Genomic DNA, 19,328 nt, shown 5'->3' on the forward strand with positions numbered 1-19,328 from the left:
TGTCGTTGGGTTTCTGGGTGTGAGCTTGTTACCGTCCCTCGCTCCTTTTTTCTGTTGGGTTGTTTAGCTTTTTCTGCTCCGTGCACATGGTCATAGATTCGGCTTACTAATCTTTTGAACTATTAGGCACACTAACTATTAGGTTTTATAGCTTGTTTACTTCTTTATTTCTTCGCTTTATTTATGGTGCCTTTTTGTTCATACAAGTGTTTTCTTAAATTACGTATGTATTTTACTGTGATGCGGGTTCGTGGCTGCGTGGGCTCTTCTCCAGTTATGGTGTGAGGGCTTCTCATTGTGGCTTCTGCTGTTACAGAGCATGGGCTCTCGGGAGCATGGCCTTCAGCGGTTGTGGCCCCCGGGCTCGAGAGCACAGGCTCGGCAGTCACGGTGCACGGGCTTAGTTGCTCCATGGCACAGGGATCCTCCTGGATCCGGGATCAAACCTGCGTCTCCTGCAGGTGGATTCTTTACCACGGACCCCCTAGGGGAGACCCCCACACAAGCGCTGTGAATTTCACTGTAGCCTAACTTACATTTTTGTAAGTTGTGTGAGACAGGATCTTAGTTTGTCATTTTCCTTATGGGTAATTAATTTCCGCCACACTCTTTACTGAGCAGTTCATCTTTTATCTTTTTTATACTGATCATTAGTCCACTTCCATTTGGGGCAAGGTCCCATTTGTTCAAGGGTCTGTTCTGGGCTCTCTGGTCCATTGGTGTAGCTGTCTATCTCTAAGCCAGTATCACACTATTTTAATTATGATCTAACGAAGCAGGTAAGAAAGAACAAAGGTTCTCTCGTCAGAATACCTGGGTGGAAATTCTGCTGCCGTCACCTGTTAGCTTCCTGCCCTTTTAAAATGAGTTATCTAATCTCCTTGTACCTTACATTACTTATTTGTAAGTAAGTAATAGTGTTGGCTTCCCAGCCCAGTGGTAAAGAATCTGCCTGCCGGTGCAGGAGATATAGGTTCAAACCCTGTGTCAGGAAGATCCCCTGGAGAGGAAATGGCAACCCACTCCAGTATCCTTGCCTGGAGAATCCCATGGACAGAGGAGCCTGGCGGGCTACAGTCCATGGGGTCGAAAAGAGTTGGACATTATTGAACGACTGATCATGCATGCAAATAATAATGGTACGACCTCATAGGGCTGTTGAGGATTAAGTGTGATGAGGCATGTAATACGGTTAGAATGATGCTTAGAATATGGAATCCTCAGTAAATGCTAACTGTTTATTACCACTACTGATCTTGCCGTATAGCTCTTAAGTCTTCATATGTGGAAAGAGATCTTCTTTACTCTTGTTCTTTTTCAAAATTGCCATGGCAGTTCTTCCTTACTCTTTAATTTCAGTATCAACTCATCAAGTTCCACAACAAAGCCTACTTGGATTTTTATCGCAATACACTGACTTTTCATACTAGATTGGAGAAAGTTGTTTAAGATAGTCTCCCCACCTGTGAACTTGATGTAGCTCATGATATATTGATAAGTGTGAGAGGGAGAGTAGGAAAGGTTAGGTGTAACAAGGCAGGCCGAGTAAGGCTGTGCCTGCAAAGGGTTTGTAGGCTCTTTTTCCAGGGGGAGGGGCAAGCTCCTGGCTTGGTGTAGAGAAGAGATATGATCACACTTCCCTCTTAACAGGCTCCGTCTGGTTCATTGAGTGCTGCCTTTTGGGGAAGAAAGGGAAGAGAGAGTGTGTGTTTTCTTATATTTTCAAGAAGAAATAATGGAAGTATAAACCAAAAACGGAAGAGTTGTTACCTGTGAGGGAAGGGAGGGAACATACAGGAACAAAATGTCAATGCATTTGCTTTGTTACACAGTTTTAAGTTTGCAACCAGGTAAGTATTTTATATACTTAAAAAAGAAAAGTAAATCAAGAAGAGAAAGAACCAGGCCCTAGGATTTTAGAGCACACTGAAAACAAATATGTCAAGTTAGTAGCAAGGACCACAAAGAGAAGAGAATTAAAATATGATACTTTGACTCTTCATTCCTAGCTGGGAGTATTCTAAGGACACTGAGAGCTAAGAGCTCTAACATTGCTTTCAGTGGTCTTGTTGTTAGTAGCAGGTTTGGATTGTTGCATTGAACTCTTAAGGCTACTTTGTAAGCTAAAGCAAATAACCATGGCAGTGTCATTAAGAAGCAGATTTTCAGTATAAAAGGAAAGGTTACAGGTATAAAATCAAAGAAACAAAAGCCCTGTAATCTGAAATTAGAAATACCAGTATCAATATGGACCCATGATTTTTTTTTTAACCTGAATCAGTGAAATTCTAACTATTGACTGAGAAGACTTGGAGGCAGTGGCAGTGCTACAGTAGTTCGCATCCCCAGGGCCTGAGCTGTGGTCTCTTATTTCCTTTTATTTGCCACTGAAAGGAACTGAGGCGTTTTTTTGGGAAATGACTGACTCCAGAAATAGAGCAGGAACTAGACATCAGAAGCCTACATCCTGGGAGATGGCATGCAGGACTGTGAAGAAGTGAAGAGCTTGACGGGCGTGTGTCAGCAGGCCTCCTGCAGGCCTAAGACAGCAATTTGAGCATCAAAAAGCATAACGACTATAGTGGATCGAAAACATACAGAGTATATAAAAATTCATGCATTCATTAGAGGAAAACAAGAGCTGATTGGTCACAGTTTTGGGTTGTTAGAGCCTTAATTCTATTCTTTGGAAATTAATGGAGACCAAAGTCAAGCGTTTATCCTGCCTTTCCTGTATAGACTAATCTCTGAGAAATGAGAGGGTTAATGAGAGAATAAGGCTTTAAAAAAAAAAATAGAATTCCAGTTAATAAAACAAATGCAGGAGTATTAGAATTAGAATATTGCTGTTTTTCCTCCCAGTGAGAAAAATGGATCTGGGCAGTAGTCACCCAGTGGAAAGATAATAGAGAAATATGAGGGAGGGGTCAGACTGATGCCATCTGAAGACACTGGACAGTCTTGGCACTAAACAGTCGCTAAAGCTATGGCTGCCTTCCATGCTGTGACATAACAGGAAGGAATCCGCAGCACTTGAAACATGTCCCTGATTGAAATTTGAACATGACTCCAGCCAAGCCTAACGTGAATCTTACTATCAGTTCATGGGAAACACAGGAATCGGAGGGACAATTTAAAGACACCAGGAGGAGACAGTTGGCCAAATCTAAGACGTGAAACAGTTTATAGGGTACGTGACCTGGTTTCTCCTTAACAGGTTAGTAGCACGGAGAGAAAAAGGCAGAGAGGGAAATTGTCATAAAAATGGGGAGATTTAGGTACTTCTCTGGTGGTCCAGTGGCTAAGACTCCAAGCTCCCAATTCAGGGACTCGATACCTGGTCAGGGAACTAGATCCTGCATGCTGCAATAAAGATTTTAAGGTTGGTGCAGCAGTAATGGTGGTTTTGGATCCTGAATTTTAAATCAGTATACCTGGGCTCATATACATCTTTATTAATTAACCATTACAGTCAACACATTTTTGCCAGCAAGAAATGAGTTTGTTTATTCCTGTGGCATAAAAAGCCATGCTTCAGGATTTGATAAACTCTTGGAAAGCATTTTCTGTGTCCTCCTCGTTATGGAAGCATTTTCCCTGCAAAAGGCTGAGACGCTTGAAGAAGTGGTAGTTGGTTGGCAAGAGGTCAGGTGAATCTGGCGGGTGAGGCAGAACTCAGGACCCAGTTTGTTCAACTTTTGAAGCCTTGACCGTGTGACGTGCAGTCAGGTGTTGTTGCTGAGAAGAATTGGACCGTTTCTGTTGACCAGCGCCGGCTGCAGGCGTTGCGGTTTTCGGTGCATCTTGATTTGCTGAGCGTATTTCTCAGATGTGATGGTTCCACTGGGATTCAGAAAGCTTTAGTGGATCCGATGGGCAGCAGACCACCAGCCAGTGACCGTGACCCCTTTTCTGATGCAGGTTTGGCCTAGGGAAGTCTGTGGAGCTGCTGCTCCGTCCAGCCACTGAGCTGGTCATCAGCACTTGTCACATAAAATCCATTTTCTGTCGCACGTTTCAATCCCGTTGAGAAATGGTCCATTGTTGTTGCGTGGAATAAGAGAAGACAGCACTTCAGAATGACGAGTTTTTTGATTTTCGGTCAGCTCATGAGGCACCCACTTAATCGAGCTTTTTCACCTTTCCAGTTTGCTTCAAATGCCAAATAACTGATTTAGAATGGTTGATGTTGAGTTCTTTGCCAACTTCTTGTATAGTTGTAAGAGATCAGCTTTGATGATCCTCTCAACTGCTGCTGCTAAGTCGCTTCAGTCGTGTCCGACTCTGTGCGACCCCATAGACGAGAGCCCACCAGGCTCCGCCATCCCTGGAATTCTCCAGGCAAGAGTACTGGAGTGGGTTGCTATTGCCTTCTCTGGATCCTCTCACCTGGTTGTTGCCAGCTTCAATGGCCAGCCACTGTGCTCCTCATCTTCGAGGCTCTTGTCTCCTTTGCAAAACTTCTTAAACCACCACTGCTCTGTGCGTTCCTTAGCAGCTTCTGACCCAAATGCGTTGTTGATGTTGCGAGCTGTCTCCACTGCGTTGCTACCCATTTTGAACTTGAATAAGAAAACTGCTCGAATTTGTTTTTTGTCTAACAGCATTTCCATAGTCCAAAGTAAATATAAACAGCAAGTAATAGGTCATTAGGGAAAAAATAAAGCAAGAAATGCACATTAAATTGATGTATAGCATAATCACATTTAAGAATGTATTCCAGTATCAAGGGGCAAAGTTCAACAATGGAAAACCACAGTCACTTTTGCACCAAACTAATAGAAGATCCTGAGTGCCACAGCTAAGACTTGGCGCAGCCAAATGCAAAATAATTATTTATTTATTTAAATAATTATTTAAAAATAAGCAGCACAGTGGAGAGATTGAACTTACAAAGCAGTCATAACTAGTGAAAAAGGACCACTGGCTGCTGTGCTAAGAACAGACCACGGAAACTCAAGAGTAAAAGCAGGGAGGACAGTTAGGAAGCGATTACAAAGTTCCAGGTGAGATTCTGGGCCAAGATGAGAGCAAGATGGTGTTGGATTCTGGATATGTTTTGAAGGAATTGCCAGCAGGGTTTGCTACTGGATAGATAGGGAGTGAACCTTCAGAGAAGAAGTCTGAGAGGATTCCCAGGTGCTTCACTGCTCCCAGTTGCTGTCCACTGAGATAGGGAAGGGGAGGGGAGGGAGAGGCAGGGTTGTGCAGGAGGATGGGGAGGGGCTGCATCCTGAGCTCCGTAACTTCAGCCTGATGGGCCTTTCACGTGACCATGAGGGGTAGTCGGGGAGGAGCTGGCTGGGTATGTGTGGAGTGTTGAGTCCACACCAGAGAGGTAAACTCGGGAGTCCTCAGCACACAGGTTTCATTTGGAGCCACGAGATGGTGAAAGCACAGAGGGAGTGGGTGTAGCCAGTGGCACTGAGCCTGCCATCGGTGGTAGAAGAGAGGAGAGGCGGAGGCAAGGAGGCCGGGTGGAGACGATGAGCTGTGTCAGACGCTTCTGGCCGCCAAGGACTGCGGTTTGGCCTTTGGACTGAACAACGTGGAGGTCATTGACGCCCTCGATAAGAGCAGTCTCAGTGAACCCAAGGAGGAGAGGATCTCCCTGCTTATTGCGGGAGGAGAAGAGAGAAAGTAGACAGCCCTTCTGAAGAGTTTGGAAAGGAAAGGAGAGCACTTGGGTGTTGGTGGGTGGCCGATGGGTGGGTGGTTTGAGGATGACTGATCTGTTCTCTTCCGGAAGTGCTTGTGTGACCATAATCTTTTAAAACCCCATCTATGGACAGGTCTCTGTTGCTGCGCCCGCGCTCTCTCTCTCGTTGCAGTGCTTGGGCTTCCCGCTGTGGCGGCTTCTCTTGTTGCAGAGCATGAGCTCCAGGAGCAGGGCCCAGGAGCAGGCTTAGTTGCCCCGAGGCTTGTGGTAGCTTCCTGGAGCAGAGATCAAACCTTTGTCCCCTGCGTTGGCAGGCAGATTCCTAATCACTGGACCAAGAGGGAAGTCTAGTGCCACACTAGTCTGCAACTTTTGCCCTCAACGTTTTAATTTTGACAAGTACCAAGTCACAGAAAAGCTGGATACTGGCTTCTCTTCACCAGGTTAACCCATCCTTAGGATCTTCCCACACTTGCTTTCCCAAGTGTATCAGTGTATTTCTTGTATTTTCTGAGTCCCTTTAAAGTTGCAGACGTCAAGTTTAACCCTGAGTGAAAGTGAAAGTCACTCAGTCGTGTCCAACTCTGTGTGACCCCATGGACTCATACAGTTTATGGAATTCTGTAGGCCAGAATACTGGAGTGGGTAGCCTATCCCTTCTCCAGAGGATCTTCCTGACCCAGGAATAGAACCAGGGTCTCTTGCGTTGCAGGTGAATTCTTTACCAGCTGAGCTATCAGGGAAGCCCCCACCCTGAATACTTCAGCTCATACCTCCTAAAACAAGGATGTTTCCTTATACAACCACATCCATCTAAGAAGCGTAGTGTTGATACGACAGTGTCGAGACTACAGCTTGTCTTGCAGCTGTGCACTGTTGCTCTTTTACTGTCAGATCCAGGGCCCAGTCAGAGGTCACCCATTGCTTTTGGTTGTCACATTCCCAAAGGGAGAAATAACCGCGTGTTTGAATGCTGGTTTTAAAAATCTAGCAGAGAGCAAAAGCTGATGACGCAGGAAGGGAATGGGGGTAATTGCCAGAGTGATAAACTTGAGAAGGTGAGAGAAGATGGGCAGGGTGGGGGTGACCTTTGTTGGGAGTGTGGAGAGAAGGAAGAGCCCCTGGGGGATGTGTGGAAGCTTGAGAAAATTGTCTTTTGATTGCTTTTATTTTCTTGGCGAAATACAAAAAATGGTATTCAGATGAGAGGAAGGAAGGGAGAAGGGATGTCACAGGTTTACAGAGGTATGAAGGCATAAAAGAAGGTATCAAGTCATCTATGACAGTTACCTTCAGAGTAGGGCAGGCGTATTGCTGGGTGTGCGTGAAGGCTTTCCCAAGGGTGCCCACTGATGGATAATCTTAACGGAATCCGTCCGCAGACCCTTGGTTTCTGTAGGTCCATGTCCTGGGGACTCACGTGCTGAGAAAGGGCCTCGACCGTAGGCTTCCTCCCTCTTTGGAAGAAAAGACAGAGCCTCACCTGTCCCAGATCTGAATTAATTTTACCACCCCTTGGACTGTCCCAGCTTGTCATTCCTCTTCTTTTTCCCCTTAATCCAGGAAAGAAGGGCTTTCTCCAGTTGCGCTGAGCAGGGGCCCTCCCCAGTTGCAGCGCACGGACTTCTCGGTTTGGTGGCTTCTCTTGCTGCAGAGCCTGGGCTCTAGGCCCTGTGGGCCTCTGGAGTTGCAGCACACAGCCTTCAGCCCCTGTGGCTCCCGGGCTCGAGAACACAGCTTCAGTACTGGTGGTGCACAGGCTTGGTTGCCCTGAGGCGTGTGGAATCTTCCCCGGCCAGGGATCTAGCTGTGTCTCCCGCACTGGCAGGCGGATTCTTTACCACCGGACCTCCAGGGAAGTCCCAGAATGCCCTTCTCAAAGATCCTCTCACCCCACATCCCCATCTCTTACCGTCCTGCTTTGGAATCGCCACTTCCTCGTTTTCTGAGTTCTCCCTTTCCAGCGTGTGGGTTTCTCTTTCCCCTCACCTGTATTTCACCTCTAGTTTCCTGCCTCCCTTAATGGTTGTCTTTTCTCTGGTTTTCAGGCTTGGTCACGGTGGCAGGAGCAGCTCCTCTTTGTCTGGAGGGAGAGAAGGAAGACGGTCTCTGCAGTGAAACACCTTAAGCGCCGGCAGCAGTGGAGAGCCCTCAGGGCCTGGCTTGAGTACCTGCAGCTGCGCAGAGAGAAGAGGCTGCAGAACCGTGAGTCCTGGGCACCAGGGGCAGAGGGAGGGTCGCCATGCCCACGACTGCCAGGGGCGGTCATGTACTAACGGGGGGTAGTAACAGTTACACCACAGATTCTGAAAGAAGAGATCGAGGAGGACAGGACAGCATCCTTGACTCCTGTTTAAGTTATTTCCTCTGTGTGTTTTTTTCCAATATTTTATTCAGTTTTTTTCACTTTATTATTGTTTTTTATTGAATGAAAGATTCTTTACATTCTGTAGAGCTTTTCAGTTTTCAGAAGTTGCGCACACATAATTTCGTATAATCCCATAACAGGCCCCCTCCCCGCTGGCAGCCACTAGTCTGCTCTCACACAGCCGAGTCTGCTGCTTTTTTTCTTGATTCGCTAGTCTGTTGTGTTTTTAGATCCCACGCATAGGTGACTTCGTACAGTATCTGTTGTGTCTGACTTGTTTTTACAGTGGCGTTTTGTGTCCTCTTCCCCTCAAGGGACTGGCGTTCTCCAGAAGGGGCTCCTGTTCAATGTATTTAATTCAGTAGGATTTTAATTATGCTATAAGTACTGCGATTATTATGATTAGTATGATATGTACAATTTTGTATCTTGTTTTTTCCATTCAACTAATCGATGCTTTCCTGTCTGTAAGTTATTTTTAATAAGAATGTGTGTGTGTGTGTGTGTGTGTGTGTGTGTGTGTGAGTGTGAGTGTGTGAGTGGACCATTTTTAAAGTGGTTGAATCTGTTACGGTATTGCTTCTGCTTTATGTTTTGATTTTTTTGGCCACGAGGCACGTGAGATCTTAGCTGCCCAACCAGGGATTGAACCTACATCCCCTGAATTGGAAAGGTGAAGTCTGTTTTCTTTTAAACTTTTTATTTTATTATGGGGTATAGCCTAATGAATAACATTATGATAGTTTCAGGTGGGAACTCAGCCATACATACACATGTATCCATTCTCGCCCAAACTCGCCTCCCATCCAGGCTGCCAGGTAACATTGAGCAGAGTTCCTTGTGTTTTACAGTAGGTCCTTGCTGATTATCCATTTAAAATGCAGCAGTGTGTACATATCCATCCCAGACTTCCTAGCTATCCAGAAGACGAAGTCGTAACCACTGGACCACCAAGGAAATCCCATACATTTTTTTTTTTTAATGACCGTGTTTTACGGGGGGGGGCGGGGGGGGCGGCTTACCTTAATCTACTCAGTCATTCTTCTATTAATGGATATCTGGGGGACTCCGTGGCAGTTCAGCGTTAGAACTCCATGCTGTTACTGCTGAGGCCGAGGGCTTGATCCCTGGGTGGGGAGCTAAGCTCCCATAAGCTGTGTGGTGTGGCCATAAAAAGAGGAAACAGATATTTGGATTGTTTGTCCCTCGTTATGCAGATGCATGATTTATGATGTTGAGTGTTCTGAGCACTATCCTGATGGTTTAGTTTTCCCACAGTAGGTCAGAAGTAACGATAAATTGGTCATGAAGGCCAGTACTTTTTGACCTTCAGTTTCTCGAGCCCACACGGAAGTCCTGGCTGCAGGGTTAGGCTCCCCTGCTTTCCCCAGGCCTCCCTGCAGGATTCCTAGCCTCCCAGCACTGTCTCTTGGGAGAGCTGATGTGCCCACTTGAAAATAGTGATGAGGGGCCTACTGTCTGGATGCCCAAGCCTGGAAGTTCAATGAAGGCATGAAGCCATTTAGTGATGAGTTGCAGACTAGTACATGCCTCCACCTAAGACATTCTCATCCCAGGACCAATGCCCTCCCCTCTCTGGCCTTAAGCTCATCAGGCCATTAGCTAATGAGTCTTAAAAGGAGATGGAGCTGGCGGCCTGTATCAGCCTGGCTGACGGCTCACAGGAGCCTCTGCCAGCTGCCGACCGAGTCGTGTGTCCCTGACTCGTTGCCTGGAGTCCCGAAACGCTGGTATAGAGGCAGGAGTAAAATGGGGTTTTCTTTAGAAGCAGCTGTCCCCGTTCCTGCTCCTTGGTCACTAACCAGGAGCTTCAGTCCTTTGACAGAATCCTTTTCTCTTTCCTTGGAGAGCAGAACTGTAGCTAAGGAATCCATAGTAACCCTCCCCTGTTCAAAACCCTTCTTTCCCAACGTTCTCTGTGGAGCAGCAGCCTTGAATTGCAGCTGTGTGCCAGTGGTGGGTTTCAGCCCATCCTAGAGAAGCCTCCAGCTCGTGGTCCAGCCTCGACGGGGCGGCACTGAAGCTCCTCTCTCTGTTGCAGAGATGGCCGAGCGAGTCCAACGCACCACCCTGCTCCAGACGCACTTCTGTGCCTGGCGGCGTGCCTGGGCGCGGAGGGAGAGCCTGCACGCCCACCACACGCGGGTGGAGGGCCTGGCCAGGAGGACGCTGCTGCGGAGGGCCTTGACGCACTGGAAACACTGTATCCTTTGCGTTCCCCAGGCCTGTCCTCAGGCCCAGCCAAGACAGTGAGAGCCTGGCAGCCTGTAAGACAGTCCGGAGACACGTGGGACACGGCTGCCCAGCAGTTTCGGGCTGTCCTGATCTCTGGTCGGCTGTTTTTAAAAAAATTTTGTTCCATTCTGGGAATACTCATACAAAAGAGTGCGTATAGCGAACATTTGTAATTTGAAGAATAACCGTAAAATGAGCACAGCTCGGTAGAACATCACGCACACCCCAGTCCACTCCTCGCTGGCTGTTTTCCCTTTCCTCCCCCTCAGAAGCATTCCCACTGCCCTGATTTTCTTGCCGTTTCATCCTTTTCTTCCTGCCCATTAGATGGTGGAAATAGCCATGCCATTTCTGCTTCAGAAATTTGTTTCATTCCACTTCTGTTTCAGGAAGCCTTCTGTCCTTGGCGGCCTTGTTACGATCCCAGCTTCCGCTCATTGAGCTGTTGCTACGTGCAGACACTGTGATGATCTCCTTAATCCTCATAGCAGCCCTGTGGAGTGGGTGTCACCATCTCCATCTCACAGATGAGGAAGCGGAGTCGGGGATGCTAAGTGATTTTCACTCTCATTGGCAGAGCCAGGCTTCTGACTCCAGTGCACTTTCTTAATCCCCCCCCCACTTGCCACAGTCTGTGCCCAGGCTTGGGGTTTGCACTGCCCCGGGTATTCACTCACGTTTCCGTTTGTTCACTGAACTCTTGTTTTAAACTCCTGCCCAAGTTCTGGAACACAGGGAAACCTAGAGACTTAACAGTAGCTCATTGTCAACTGGGGAAAATAGACATGAAAACCAGTCTGCAAATGTGGCATGAGAAGTACTACCACAAAGGTTTGTATTAAGTCCTGCTAGAGCTGCTGTGGAGACCTAGCCGAGGAGGTAATTGATGTTTGAGCTGAATTTAAGCCTTGTGGGCTGACACGTTCTCCCGACAGGGGACTCGGGAGAGGCGGTTCAGGTGTGAGGAATGGCATTGACGCAGGCAGATACAGGCTGGGGACCTGCTCGTGGGGCCCTTGTGTGGGTGGTCAGGACTCTGGGCTTCATCCCGGGACACTGAGGACCCCCTGCAGGTTTCTGAGACGTGATGCAGCAGGTCTGTACTTTCCGAAGGACGATGCTCGATGGTGGGAGTGAAGCTGGCACAGGGGGCCCAGTCTGGTGCACAGCCCGGGGCTGGGGGTGGGGACAACGCGGAGACAAGGAGGGGAGCAGATGGACTTGGCAGCTGAGAGATGGAGGGGTAGGAGGAGAAAAGGACTGGAAATAACTCCAAGGGTTTTAGCTCAGACATCTGACCGGATTGTGCTGCCAAAACAGAGAGTGCGGGAGTCTCAGGTTCTGCTGAGATTTTGAAATGTTTACTCCGGCTGGTAGCAGTTTATCTCAACTATTTTTTCCCCTCATGGAGCAGGCATCAGAGGGGGAAAAGGCAGATAAATAACTCACATGATGGTTCCCCTCAATCCTTTCTTCCCTGGGTCATCAGGCGAGACGAGGTGGACACCAGCCCTCCTGGCTCGCCCATTGTCACCTGCAGCCAGGACCCTTGGGACGGGTCACTGGGGTTGCACCAGGCTGGGGCGGGGCCATGTCGAGATGAGAAGCCTTGACTCGGGCAGACACGCTGCTGTGCACAGAGGAAGCTGAGCGGTGGAAGGCGGCGGGAGGACACCACAGGCGCGGCCTGCTGGTAAGGGCACCGCAGCCATGCTCGGGCATCCCTCCTTGGGGGGCCCAACCCACGTCATGGTTTTGTGGTTGCCATTCGTCATGGAAGCGCCCTTCATTGTCATGTCCTGATTCTAATTGTGGATCAGAGACGGCGATGGTGTGGGGTCAGAAGTGCTGGGAGCTGCAGGGCAGCCTTAGAAGCGATCTAGTCCTGGGATATCCACACTTTAGGCCCCTCTTTAAATGGTGGAGGCCTAGTCTTGAAAAGCAATCCAAGTTGAGGTGTGGTGGACGAAGCCAGGTCTGGGAATAGTGTCCATTTTGCCGGCTGCTCTCCCCCACCCTCACCACATGAGGTGGCCTCCAAACACTGTCAGGAGCCTTTGGGGGCCCACAGATCACTCTGTGAAAACCCCTAGGTGCTTCTTCTCAGTCTCAGGAAACTGAAGCCAGCCTGTGGAGCATGGGCTCTGCTTAGTCACCCATGAAGCGTTTTGGACGGAGCTGGAGCCAGGCCAGCATGTCTTGCCCCTGTCCCCCCACCTCAGTCACCAAAGATTACTTCTTTTCCTTCTGCTCTACTCTGCACAACTGCGTTTGCAGTTGTGTAAATATACAGGATTGCCAAGAGGCGTAGCAACAACTGCAGACACACAGGCGATACCACCCTACTGACAGAAAGCGAAGAGGAACTAAAGAGCCCATTTGATGAAGGTGAAAGAAGAGGGTGAAAAAGCGGGCTTAAAACCCAGCATTCAGAACACGAATGTCGTGGCATCTGATCCTATCACTTCATGGCAAACAGATGAGGAAACAATGGAAACAGTGACAGACTTTATTTGGGGGAGCTCTAAAATCGCTGTGGCTGGTTGACTGCTGCCATGAAATTAAAAGTCACTTACTCCTTAAAGAAAATCTTCAACTGAGATAACATATTAAAGAAAAGAGATAGCATATTAAGCAAAGCTGACAATCCAAGGTAGCATATTAAAAAATAGAGACATCAATTTGCCAGCCAAGGTCCGTCTAGGCAGACCTATGGTTTTTCCAGTAGTCATGTACAGATACGACAGTTGGACCATAAAGAAGGCTGAACGCCGAAGAATTGATGCTTTCGAACTGTGGTGCTGGAGAAGACTCTTGAGAGTTCCTTGGGCTGCAGGGAGATCAAACCAGTCTATCCTAAAGGAAATCAACCCTCAGTATTCATTAGAAGGACTAATGCTGAAGCTTGAATACTTCAGCCACGTGATGTGAAGAACTGACTCATTGGAAAAGACCCTGATGCTGGGAAAGATTGAAGGCAGGAGGAGAAGGGGGCGACAGACGAGATGTTTGTTTGGATGGCATCAGTGACTCAGTGGACATGAGTTTAGCAAACTGCGGGAGATAGTGAAGGACAGGGAAGCCTGGTGTGCTACAGTCATGGGGTCACAAAGAGTCGAACATGACTTAGCAACTGAACCATGTGTACACGTTGACCCCACATGGTAAAAAAAAAAAAAACCCACCATAAGCTGAAAGCCTGTCTCTTTTCTGAGAGGCAGTGGTTATATTTTGACCTTTGTCTGGTGTTTCTGTGTGAGTCTCAGGGACTTCTCCTGGTCAGAGGTGAGGGTGATTTGTTCTTGTGTGTGCAGTACCTTCGGGCAACAGGGAGTGTTTATTAAAGTGCCCACTGTGTGGGCTGGCTTGCATCAGACTCCCAGTGGAATCTCAAAGCAGAGAAACACTGTTGGGACCTGGGAGCATCTGTGAACAGCCGTGGCTGAGCTTTTCACCACCTTCTCCGGCATCAAGCTTACTGTTACAGGCACACTGTTGACTGTGTCCGTTCTTTTCACAGCATTTTTGCTTTAAAGCCCTGAAAGACAACGTGACCCATGCCCGTCTTCAACGGATAAGAAGGAATCTTGCTCACCAACAGCATGATGTCATGGTGAGGCCCTCTTCTGTACCAAGACACTTCTGATGGCCCTTCTTTCCCTCTTTTTTTTAACCTTTGTGCTTAGAGGTTTGTTCAGATCTTGAGACTCCAAAACCTTCAGGTCCGTATTCTTCAGTGATCTGTACCGCAGGATAGAGAAACTCTTGTTTTTCTCTTATGTGATGCCATTTTTTAATCTGTTTGCTTAAAAAAAAAAAAATGGTAGTTGAATCGGAGGCCAAGCACTGTGGATTCAGCCTGGACCTGGGGAATATACTCTTAAGTCCTGCATTCCAGGGACTTTGGTACTGCTTGCACCGTGCGTGTTGTCTTCAGTGGTTAATTCTCCTTAGGGTAACCAACATTCTACCTTCATTTGTCAGTTGTGCTTCTGGGCGTAGAAGGGGGTTTTCTAATTGTGAAAGTATTCAAATGTACAGAAAAAATATAAAAGGTAGTATAATAAACCTCAGTTTACCATTTAAGTTCAACAGTTGTTAACAGGTGCTTTTTTTTTCCTGAGTCATTTCAAAGTAAATTACAGATGTTAAGACACTTTACATCTAAACATTTCAGTATGCATTGCCCCCAAATGAGAACATTTTGCTCTATAACCACAATATCATTATCATCCCTAACAAAACGAATAGTAATGCTCTAATATTAACCAGTGTGTGCTCACTCAGTCGTGTCCAACTCTTTGCAACCCCTTGGACTGTAGCCTGCCAGGCTCCTCTGTCCATGGGATTTTCCAGGCAAGAATACTGGAGTGGGTTGCTATTTCTTAACTGCAGGGGATCTTCCCAACCCAGGGATCGAACCTGTAGCTCTTGCATCGGCAGAATTCTTTACCACTAGCGCCACCTGAGAAGCCCAGTATTAACCAATACCAAGCACATATTCAAATTCAGTTGCCCTGACCCAAATATGTTTATAGTTGTTTTTTTACAAGCCAGGATTCAATTAAAAATTGATGACTTACTACATTGGGTTATGTCTCTTAAGACTCTAGTAAATCAATAAGCTGCTCCCACTCTCCATTTCTTTTGTTTAACATGTTTATTTTTTAACTGTGGTAAAACACACAGAATTTATCATCTTGACCATTAAGTGTACAGTTCAGGGGCATTAAGGACATTAATGTCCCTGTGCAGCTATCGTCCATCTCCAGAATCCTTTCATCTTGCAGAACCAAAACAATAAACCCCAGTCTCCTCCACCTCCCCCAGCCCCTGGCAACCACTGCTTTCCTTCTTGTCTCCGTGAATTTGACTGTTCCCGGTACCTCATATTTATAGAACTTTGCCCTTTTGTGACTGGCTCATTTCACTTAGCATAACGTATGTATTTTTAATGACATGGACTTTTTGAAAGGGAAGACCAGTTTTCTGTACAGTCTTCCTGTTCTCCATTTTTCTGTGCACTTTTGATGTCATTTGATTCCCCGTTTTCCTATGTAGCTCTTATGAACTGGAAATTAGATCTAAGGGCTTGACTAGATTGAAGTTAAATGTTTTTTGGCAAGACTACTTCGTAGGCAGTGAGCTTCCTTCACCAGGGTAAAGAATCTACCTGCTAATGCAGGAGATGCCAGAGACCCAGGTTTAGTCCCTGCGTTGGGAAGATCTCCTGGAGTAAGAAATGGCACCCACTCCAGTATTCTTCCCTAGGAAATCCCATGGACAGATGAGCATGGTGGGCTGCAGTCCGTGGGGTCACAAAAGATTCATAAGTAGTAATATGTGATAAGATCAGTTTTAGTTTCTAAAATGGTGCTGGCCTCCATGAGGCCCCGATTAGGAACAGCTTCTTCATTTTGATTTCCACAGATCTGATAGATCCAGCTGTTTGTTTTTTATGTTGGCCCAGAATAGTTCCATATAGTTTGGCCGTAATTATTTTTCAAGTCTGTTACATGTTGGGTGTTCCAAATTGAGGTAATTCCTGCGTCTTCTGGAGTTACCAATTTGCTGCCTAATGGGTCCAGGAGAGTGGAGAAGGCCATGGTACCCCACTCCAGTGCTCTTGCCTGGAGAATCCCATGGACGGAGGAGCCTGGTGGGCTGCAGTCCATGGGGTCGCAAAGAGTCGGACACGAGTGAGCGACTTCACTTTCACTTTCCGCTTTCATGCATTGGAGAAGGAAATGGCAACCCACTCCAGTGTTCTTGCCTGGAGAATCCCAGGGATGGGGGAGCCTGGTGGGCTGCCGTCTCTGGGGTCGCACAGAGTTGAACACGACTGAAGCGCCTTAGCAGCAGCAGGGTCAGGAGAGATCGTTTTGTGTTAATGAACTTCCATTTCCTTCTTGTTTCACTTCAGCTGCTGCGCAGGGTCTGGAACCTCTGGCAGTCGCGGCTCGAGCAGAGGGAGGAAAGAGAGCAGCTGCCCTTCCTGCGTGCTGCCTGGGACCACAGCAGGTAGGGATGTGGCCTGCAGGCTCCCCAGGGGCCTGCTGTGACTTGCTTGCTGGTCTGTAGGAGTCATCACTCGCCCTTCCGCACGTTACTGTGCAGGTTCGGAAAGGCCCTGCCGTGGACCAGTGGTTCCTGCGCCCGCCTCTTCCGTTGGGCTGACGAGGCGGGAGGTGGGATGAGGAGCGCTTGAGCTGGTGCTCGGCCACCAGTGCCTCGGGTCTCAGGTGTCAGTGATGTTCTGTCTTGGAATTCAGGCATCAGTAGTGTTACAGAGACATCCCAGGCAGCTGGGTGTTTGTGGCTTGGTCTTGGAGGTTGTGAAGTGTGTCTTCAGTTAAACATTCAGTTAAAGTAAATAAATAAAAGCACCACATGTCCACAGGGGAAACTCAGAATGTATAGAAAAGAAGTAGAAAGTGAAAAATAAAGACTGCCCGGACGCCTTCCTTCAACGGCTTAGTCTTATTCTTCAGAGGGATCCGCTGTTCACTTTATTTATTTATTTTTTTTGACCACCACTCCTGGCTTGTGGAATTTTTAATCCCCCCACCAGGGATTGACCCAGGGTCCTCAGCAGTGACAGTGTGGACCCCTAACCACTGGATTGCCAGGGAATCCCCTTGTCTAAAATATTTTTTCATTACTTTTTATTCACTTTCTTGCTGCAAGACATGTTCAATAAACCCTCCCCCAAGAGTATAACTTAATTTGCATAGCTATGGGTCCAATTTTGGAGCACTTTTTAATGAGTCAGAATCCCAGTATTTAGCCGACTCAGATTGGAGCTGCCAGGGTATATCACTATTATAAGTCCTGTTTTACAAAGCTGAGTGTGGTTCTCAATTTCAGTATTACTGTGAAGGCATGTCACAGACCAGCATGGTCCTAAAAGACCTCAGAGTTTGGCCATAAAACCGGAAAGTTCAGCATATTTGGGGGATTTCATACATATTACCTAATTCCAAATCCACTGTCCTTGGTGGTCCAATTAGGTTTACAAGAAAGCTGTTAAATTATGGGGGTCGGACCACAGTCCAAAATCAGGGGTTGGTGGATTTCATGTCAGAAATCAGATTATTTCCTTCTCTCCTAGAATGAAACCCCTGAGGGCCCCGGCACTGCTCAAGAAGTGCCTGTGCCCAGATTCACCTTCCTTAAAGTGAAACAAAAGTTTAGACACCTGGAAGTGGGAGGTGATTCCCTTGGTGGTGTGTTTCGTTTCAGAATAACGTTGCTTCGCAAGTGCTTCCAGTTGTGGTCACAGTCCACCCAGAAGAGGCGATCCCAGCAGGTACAGAGTTCCTCAGCTCAGTGGGCTCCGCTGGCTCACGCTCTTGGACCGGCTGGCGTTGGAGAGATTCTTGGGGAAGGCCTGTGTCGGGGGGCCTGGTGTTCTGGTTTGGAGGCAAGGGCGCTGCGAAAAGCTCGAGGTCCTGCCCCAGGCCCTGCAGGGGTGCCACGGTCTGCATGGCTCCCATCCCTGCGTCCGTGTGCTTTGACCGCACAGCTGCTCTCTGAAGGTGATGAGCGTACAAGCCATCCTGTTCACGTCTTGACTGTCCTCAGCCAGCCCTTCATCCCGTGGGACCTTCGGGAGATGCCGGGGAAGGTGGAGAGCCTGAGTCCCATGCCCCAGAGCTAAACCACGTGAGACACAGGTGCCCGCAGTGGTGGGAGGAGGCAGGTGGAGAAAGACTGGCTGAACAGCTGCTGTGCCTGAGACCAAGCCAGGCCTTGAGAATGCAGCTATGACACAAAGCACAGAGGGTTCCTACTCTCACAAGGCTTGCAGTTCAGCCCCTGGGGGGCTCTAACAATGGCTGATTGCTGAACTGAGAAAGGTGGGTTTCCAGGCCTCATCAAGCTCAGGGGAGTAAGTGTTCAATTGGTGATGTCTGCAGGGCCTCACAGTAGGACATGGGCTGCTCAGCTTTCTGCTTGGCCTTCCCCCAGTGAAAACGGGCGGGGACACGAACCAGGCTCCTCATGGTGATTTCGCTGCGGCCCTCTCCACCTCCTCTTCTGTCTGCTGCTCGAGTCTGACACGTGGCTCTAAGGAGTCTGGCGGGCTGCTTGGTTTGGACATCATACTGACTCCCTTGGGGGCTGGTCCCGTCAGCTCTTCTCCCTGTCCCTGCGTCCACTCTGCCCTTCACAGCTGTGTGCAGTCCAGCCACCAGTCCTTCCTGGGTGTTCTCTGCCTGCTCCTGTTTCCCAGTCTAACCACTGCCCTTTTAGCTCAGGTGTCAGCCCTGGCCCCTGCCCCCGTCCCACATGCGGCCTTCTCATCACCTGGCATTGGCTGCCCCCCACCCCATCCACCCCACCAGGCTCTAGGCTCCTTGAGCACAGAGCCTGCCCTGCTCCATTCATCTCCTGAACTGTTGGCTGAGGGCAGGCCCTGACCGTGTTTGGACGAGCGAGGGACACGGGCGAACAAACATGAGCTGCTGGTGACTGCTTCAGACTTTACCCCAAAAACCACCCCAGTGCCTTGATGTTTGGGACTGACCAGGGCATGGGTCGATTCTGGGTCACCTTTACCTTCCACACCTGGAAAAGGCTTAGAATTGGTGCATTCTTTGACATCCCTTTGGATTATGTGGCTGCTTTGGAAAGGACATTGCCACCTGGTCTCTCAAGGTTATTTAATGCAAGCACAACAGCGTATGAAGAAAGAGCCCTTTTAGAAAAAGAACATGAGCCCCTGAGTTGAAAGGTTATGTTTATTCAAGGTGGAAAAGAAGCAAAGGGTCTCATTGAATTTCTCCCTGAAAAAAAGGGATCCGCTCGACCCTGGGGCCCAGCACTGGAAGAAGGTCAAGGGTCGAGTCCTTATCTCTCAGGCCTCCAGTGCAGCCCACACAGTGGACGGTTTGAAAAATAGTAAGAGCCCTGCTCAGCTGTTGTGTTTTAAAAAAACCTGTAGCTAACAATCTGAGTAGTATTGCTTGGTTCAGATATCCAGGAACACGTCAGTGCCTTTTATTTTAAGGAAAGATAAAAATTAATGTATTATGCATTTCC

The 19,328-nt window shown here is 48.1% G+C and overlaps 1 protein-coding gene across 1 annotated transcript in view; it reads left to right on the forward strand.

The window, feature by feature from the left end:
• Nucleotides 1-19,328, forward strand: part of SFI1 (SFI1 centrin binding protein) — a 77,672-nt gene that overhangs the window by 36,987 nt on the left and 21,357 nt on the right. The window contains 6 exon segments of the mRNA XM_068989428.1: nt 7,708-7,864; nt 10,090-10,251; nt 11,906-11,976; nt 13,804-13,896; nt 16,207-16,304; nt 17,526-17,592. Coding sequence (XP_068845529.1) covers nt 7,708-7,864; nt 10,090-10,251; nt 11,906-11,976; nt 13,804-13,896; nt 16,207-16,304; nt 17,526-17,592 — 648 coding nt within the window.

Source organism: Capricornis sumatraensis, chromosome 17 (genome assembly GCF_032405125.1).
Source record: "Capricornis sumatraensis isolate serow.1 chromosome 17, serow.2, whole genome shotgun sequence".
Lineage (NCBI taxonomy): Eukaryota > Metazoa > Chordata > Mammalia > Artiodactyla > Bovidae > Capricornis > Capricornis sumatraensis.